Source organism: Oncorhynchus gorbuscha, linkage group LG10 (genome assembly GCF_021184085.1).
Source record: "Oncorhynchus gorbuscha isolate QuinsamMale2020 ecotype Even-year linkage group LG10, OgorEven_v1.0, whole genome shotgun sequence".
Classification (NCBI taxonomy): domain Eukaryota; kingdom Metazoa; phylum Chordata; class Actinopteri; order Salmoniformes; family Salmonidae; genus Oncorhynchus; species Oncorhynchus gorbuscha.
In genome coordinates this window covers 47,408,922-47,415,966 of record NC_060182.1, presented here as the reverse complement: position 1 = coordinate 47,415,966, position 7,045 = coordinate 47,408,922, and the positions used below count along the sequence as shown (strand labels likewise).

Genomic DNA, 7,045 nt, shown 5'->3' with positions numbered 1-7,045 from the left:
TGCCGATTTTGCAGGTATGCCTACTTACAAAGCATGTGGAGGTCTGTAATTTTTATCATATGTACACTTCAACTATGAGAGACGGAATCTAAAACAAAAATCCATAAAATCACATTGTATGATTTTTAAGTAATTAATTTGCATTTTATTGTATGACATAAATATTTGATCACCTACCAACCCATACGAATTCTGGCTCTCACAGACCTGTTAGTTTTTCTTTTAAGAAGCCCTCCTGTTTTCCACTCATTACCTGTATTAACTGCACCTGTTTGAACTCGTTACCTGTATAAAAGACACCTGTCCACACACTCAATCAAACAGACTCCAACCTCTCCACAATGGCCAAGACCAGAGGGCTGTGTACGGACATCAGGGATAAAATTGCAGACCTGCACGAGGCTGGGATGGGCTACAGGACAATAGGCAAGCAGCTTGGTGAGAAGGCAACAACTGTTGGCGCAATTATTAGAAAATGGAAGAAGTTCAAGATGACGGTCAATCATCCTCGGTCTGGGGCTCCATGCAAGATCTCACCTCGTGTGGCATCAATGATCATGAGGAAGGTGAGGGATCAGCCCAGAACTACACGTCAGGACCTGGTCAATGACCTGAAGAGAGCTGAGACCACAGTCTCAAAGAAAACCATTAATAACACACTACGCCGTCATGGATTAAAATCCTGCAGCGCACGCGAGGTCCCCCTGCTCAAGCCAGCGCATGTCCAGGCCCGTCTGAAGTTTGCCAATGACCATCTGGATGATCCAGAGGAGGAATGGGAGAAGGTCATGTGGTCTGATGAGACAAAAATAGAGCTTTTTGGTCTAAACTCCACTCGCCGTGTTTGGAGGAAGAAGAAGGATGAGTGCAACCCCAAGAACACCATCCCAACCGTGAAGCATGGAGGTGCGAACATCATTCTTTGGGGATGCTTTTCTGCAAAGGGGACATGACAACTACACCGTATTGAGGGGAGGATGGATGGGGCCATGTATCATGAGATCTTGGCCAACAACCTCCTTCCCTCAGCAAGAGCATTGAAGATGGGTCGTGGCTGGGTCTTCCAGCATGACAACGACCCAAAACACACAGCCAGGGCAACTAAGGAGTGGCTCCGTAAGAAGCATCTCAAGGTCCTGGAGTGCCTAGTCAGTCTCCAGACCTGAACCCAATAGAACATCTTTGGAGGGAGCTGAAAGTCCGTAGTGCCCAGCGACAGCCCCGAAACCTGAAGGATCTGGAGAAGGTCTGTTTGGAGGAGTGGGCCAAAATCCCTGCTGCAGTGTGTGCAAACCTGGTCAAGAACTACAGGAAAGGTGTTTATACCAAATATTAAGTTCTGCTTTTCTTATGTATCAAATACTTATGTCATGCAATAAAATGCAAATTAATTACTTTAAAATCATACAATGTGATTTTCTGGGTTTTTGTTGAACTGTACAGACCTCTACATGCTTTGAAAGTAGGGAAAACCTGCAAAATCGGCAGTGTATCAAATACTTGTTCTCCCCACTGTATCAGTGCAAAGGAAATCCATAGATGAGAGAAAGCCCTGTGGCTTCAGACAATTGCATAACCCCATTCCCCGGCAGATTAACCTCTGTTGATAACCACACAGCCTGGTGACGTCAATGCTGCTGCAGCCATGGAAGCTCTGACTGAGATGCCTTTCGCTCTGACTGAGGAGCACTCTCTCTCTCTCAATTCAATTCAAGGGGCTTTATTGGCATGGGAAACATATGTTAACATTGCCAAAGCAAGTGAAGAGGATAATATACAAAAGTGAAATAAACAATAAATATTAACAGTAGACATTACACTCATAAAAGTTCCAAAATAATAATGACATTACAAATGTCATTATGCGTGTATAGAGTGTAACGAAATGTGCAAATGATTAAATTACAAAAGAGAAAATAAATAAACATAAATATGGGTTGTATTTACAATGGTGTTTGTTCTTCACTGGTTGCCCTTTTCTTGTGGCAACAGGTCACACATCTTGCTGCTGTGATGGCACACTGCGGTATTTCACCCAGTAGATATGGGAGTTTCTCAAAATCAGGTTTCTTTTCGAATTCTTTGTGGATTGGGTAATCAGAGGGAAATATGTGTCTCTAATATGGTCATACATTTGGCAGGAGGTTAGGAAGTGCAGCTCAGTTTCCACCTCATTTTGTGGGCTGTTTGCACATAGCCTGTCTTCTCTTGAGAGCCAGGTCTGCTTACGGTGGCCTTTCTCAATAGCAAGGCTATGCTCACTGAGTCTGTACATTGTCAAAGCTTTCCTTACGTTTGGGTCAGTTACAGTGGTCAGGTATTCTGCCACTGTGTGCTCTCTGTTTAGGGCCAAATAGCATTCTTGCTCCGTTTCTTTCCAATGTGTCAAGTAATATTTTTGTTTTCTCATGATTTGGTTGGGTCTAACTGTGTTGCTGTCCTGGGGCTCTGTGGTGTCTGTTTGTGTTTGTGAACTCTCTCTCTTTCTCCGTTTCTACAGTATCTCCCTCCCCCTGCCTCTCAATCCAATTCAATTCAAGGAGCTTTATTGGCATGGGAAACATGTGTTAACATTGCCAAAGCAAGTGAAGTAGATAATAAACAGAAGTGAAATAAACAATTAAAATGAACAGTAAACATTAAACTCTCTCACCCCTGTGATTTTCCTTGGCCTCTCTCTTGGCCTCTTCCCCCTTCCCCCCTCTCCCCTTTCTCCTTTCTCTCTCTACATCTGTCTATCTTATTTTGTATCCCTCTGTTTCTGTGCTTCTCTCCCTCTCTCTCTCTCTGCAACCTACACCTTGCCTTCATGCCATTGTAAGATGAAGTGGACAGAGGCAGGCAGAAGATTTAAATAGGTTTGCCATTATCCTTGCATTGTTGCTATTAATAACTCGAAAGGGAGTTTGTGGAGGGCTATTTTCTTATCAAGACTTGTGTAATCGTGCATTTCAATATGAACATTGGCAGCATTTAGGATACAGATTGTTATTTCAACTAGTGACCTTCTCATGGACTGCACTAATATGATGTGAGGTCCCATGTAGTGATAAGTAGGTCATGATTGAGATGTTATAAAATTGTCTTTAATTTGATTGCCCTCCCCTTTTGGTTTTGGAGGATATATAATATTGAATTAGATTATATAATACAGACAAATATTTGATAGGCAATAGGCCTCTACACGCATGCACCAGACACAAGCCCACGCGCCTTCAGTCTGTTCTTCATTGTTTTGCTATTCCACCTGTAAGCGATCTGACATGAACCAAGTGGATATTATGGACATAGTATCATTTTTTTTAACGACACACTTCAGTCTTTGTGTAAGCCACACCGACCATTAGTAGAATGAGTATCCCTGACTATGGGCTTTGGAGGCGGGTTCTCCGGGGATATTGTCTTTGGAGTTGAACCTTGTTCTACAAACGCTCTCCCCAGTGCATGCTCGCCAACAGCGACACCGCGAAGCCCTAAAGGGAAGGCTTGCTTTATTTGACTTTCCCTTCTCATTCGACGACAGCTTTCCAAGACTGCTATGACGTCTCGCAGGTAAGACCGGATTTATCGAAACCAATGGAAGGAACCAGGAATAGTCCTTTCACCCATTATAACAGCGCATCACGATTTATTCCAGGGACATGCCGTGTTGGACTTGCAGGTTGACGTTTTGACCCATTAAAACGCACAAAGCCCACAATGGTTGCTTCAATTAGTGGTATTGTTTTTGCTTTTGTCGGCATCTTGTATTTGGTATGGCACAAGTTATTGAATGTAAGTTCAGAGTTACAATAACATTGTCATAGACAGTTAGTTTATAGGCTAGTTTACGCTTGTAAGGCTATGGGACATGGCAAAACTCCTGAATATAGATTGATATAAAACGACAACTGTTCATTTGAAAACCAGGAGGGTCTTATTTGCTATAGCACACTAGTTCTCTCTCTCTCTCTGCTGTGCAGGAAACCACCGGGAGTTGAGCTATGATATCACGGTCCCCGGTTTGGCTTTTGCAGAATGCAAGCTCTGTTTTTGTAGTTAGAATGCAACATACTTGTTCAAATGCAGGTTAAATCGAGCTGGCTAGTTGTTGTATTTAGAAACAATAGGATAGGCCACAAATGAATGACACTTTGGTTTGGTTACATCAGAAATACGTGTTGCATTTTTACCTCAATGTGGTTAAAACCTGTTAGAACAAACATTTGAATGATTTGTAAACCTAAAACAAGTAACCACAATTAACTATTTGGGAGGCTACTGTAGACTAGCTTACATTACTGTCTTAATTGACACGTGGTTGTTTTCCAAAGTATTTCTCTATGATGTTTGAGAAACTTCATTAATTAGTCTTCACATTTAGATTTGATATTATTGTTGAACCATTTAGAGCACATTAGAGCACAGCACACTTACAGATAGGCCTTGATTTAAATGATGATGTTTGGTATGTTTGTTCAGTGAGGTATTTCATTCACTGACTTTTTGTAATCTGAACAGGTCAATATTACACATTTACAATTAAGTTATCAACTGAAATGTGTCCCCTCATATCAGTAGGAAATAAGATCGTTTTCACCCAGTAACTAAGTCATTTTCAAATGTAGCCTAGTGTCAGTCTCATAAGACAATAGTAAAATCATCAGAATGGGGTTTAGGTAGGCCTATGCTATCCATTACTTGTTTTAGGCAGGCATAACCTCCACAAAACATTGTAGCTCAACCGTAAATTGTTCAATTACAACTGCAGTTTGTAATTGAGTTCAGCAAAGGCTATTGATTGCCATTTCAATCAATACATTTATCTTTATGTACTAGTTCAAACACCATACACATTATGCTTTTCTGGTAAGTGTGTAAGTGTAATCCTACCTGTCCAGCTGTGTACTGTAGTTATGTAAACACTTTTTTTGACATGTAGTCTAAAGGTGGGCAGCTGCAAGTACCTGCAAGTGGAGATAAGTCTACAGCACACAAAATAACATCAACATTGACCATGTCAGCAATCTAAGAGTTGACAGTGTACACAGACACCCCTATATGAGTATGCTCTAAATGAGAGAGATGCATCACATCAACGTTTCCAAACGGGATCGCCACAAATGAATGGATGTTAGACAACAACAATGTTGTTTAGCAATGTGGCCCAACAACATTTATTTCTGTTTCTTGAGAACAAAGGAGTGTAAATTCATTCATGTGGCAGTTTGGCTAAAATAACCGCTTATAAAACAGCTTTCATTAATACTGCCTGGATCTGGCGTTAGTCTCTGTGCATCACAAAGGACTTGTTGTGAAGTAAACATCTCGTCTCGTTCCCCTGAGGACTTTCTAACGTGTCTTTTTTAGGTTTTCAGTAAGTTTGTGTCGAGCCTTTACTATGGACAAACAATAGCCTACATGTAGTTTCATGCTTGGGAGACACTGATAATATGACGTTGGTTGGCGAAACAGTAGTAGCATTGAATTGGAGTTTGTTGATTATAGGGTTGTCACGATACCAGTATCACAAAACCATGAAACTTTTATTTTCCATGGCAAAGAAAGAAAAACAAAAAGCAGTCCAATCGCTTTAGTCCTTAATAGCTTGGCAAATAAGAAAATGTGAGACTCAATAAATGAAGTGTGCTTCATGTTTTGTTTTATTGCCATGATATTTCTGAGTATCACAATGCTGGTATCGTGACAACCTAGTTGGTTAGTGGGTGCTTGTTTCCATCCTTTGTCATCTGTTCTGTTTGGTCTGTGGTTCAGTACTTCCTGCTCCTGTGAGCCACAGGGGAACCGTTTCTGACACATTCATCTGGGTGCCATCTTGGAAAGACCGTCTGCTTCTGAACTTACCATTTAGCAGTCAAACATTTGAGTCCGTCAGTTTTTACTTCAGGTCAACCAAGAATTAATAGTTAGTGTGTTTTGCCTTTTATCATCAAATGCAAAGTACTTCATAACTATTAGTGACAGTTCAATGAAGGGCGTCGTTTTGAGAATGTCGCATGCAAAACGTTCTATAATCGGTGCTGTACATAATGCTGCTCCTGAGTGATTTATTCCCTGCACCAGAATTCACAACATTTCGACAACCATGTGTGTCCCTCTTCTTTCATCATTCAGTAACACATTACTGTGGGTTGGCTTGCACATTGCCACAATAACACTGTAATAAGCTTGACATGATCCTAATCACAATGGAGTTGCATGTGTCATACCAATTTGACATTGTTCGCTAAAAGCAGGAGTTCTCATACCTAGAACGTTTTGCCGGTCCATCCTGGTGCTCTTCAGATAAAGTGGTTCCAAGTTTTCCAGTATTGGAAATCTCTTTGGGCTCTTTTGTTTGTGGAACGAGTCTTTCACTGAAATGGATTGAAACTGTGGAAAACAGTGACATTCGGGGTGGAGAAGCCCTCAGGAAAACAACAGGCCAATGTGGAGATGTAAGATAGCCCATCCAAAATGTCCAGGAATTCACAATAAAAGCTGTTATAGCCATACTATAATAACCAATACAGTCAAATCCTTTCATATTATTATTATTATCTCCCCTCCACATTTTGATATCATTTCCAGCAACTGTTTGATGCATAACCACAGCACTCTCAAATGTATCCGCCAGTTTGTCATTTTGATATCATTTCCAGCAACTGTTTGATGCATAACCACAGCACTCTCAAATGTATCCGCCAGTTTGTCATTTTGATATCTTTTCCAGCAACTGTTTGATGCATAACCACAGCACTCTTAAATGTATCTGCCAGTTTGTCATTTTGATGGTTGGTTTGCTCTAAGATATTTTGGGATTTATGAAATATGTTTCTTCTGTTATTTGTAGCTGTATGATTCATAAACTAATGCTATTCTTTTTTCATTCTTGGACTTTCCACATGGGTGTCTGTGGAGATAAAGCCACCACGTTTAGATCAAAATTACTGCTACTGGCGAATAACTAACTGATGCCATTTAAAGGGTAGCTCACAAGCTTGAAGTATGAACTTGTCTGATAAACTTTGATTTGGGTTAACTATCCCTTTAAATGTGCACATTT

At 40.8% G+C, this 7,045-nt stretch overlaps 1 protein-coding gene across 5 annotated transcripts in view; it reads left to right on the top strand.

Moving 5' to 3' along the window:
* Nucleotides 1-3,354: 3,354 nt before the first annotated feature.
* LOC124046194 (tyrosine-protein phosphatase non-receptor type 11-like) overlaps nt 3,355-7,045 on the top strand; it is a 116,521-nt gene continuing 112,830 nt past the window's right edge. For 4 of the 5 annotated variants that reach the window (XM_046366306.1, XM_046366304.1, XM_046366305.1 and 1 more), the window contains exon 1: nt 3,355-3,552. In XM_046366306.1, coding sequence (XP_046222262.1) covers nt 3,539-3,552 — 14 coding nt within the window. In that variant the 5' untranslated portion in view covers nt 3,355-3,538. The remainder of the gene's footprint in view (nt 3,553-7,045) is intronic. The other variant, XM_046366307.1, reaches the window with a different exon arrangement.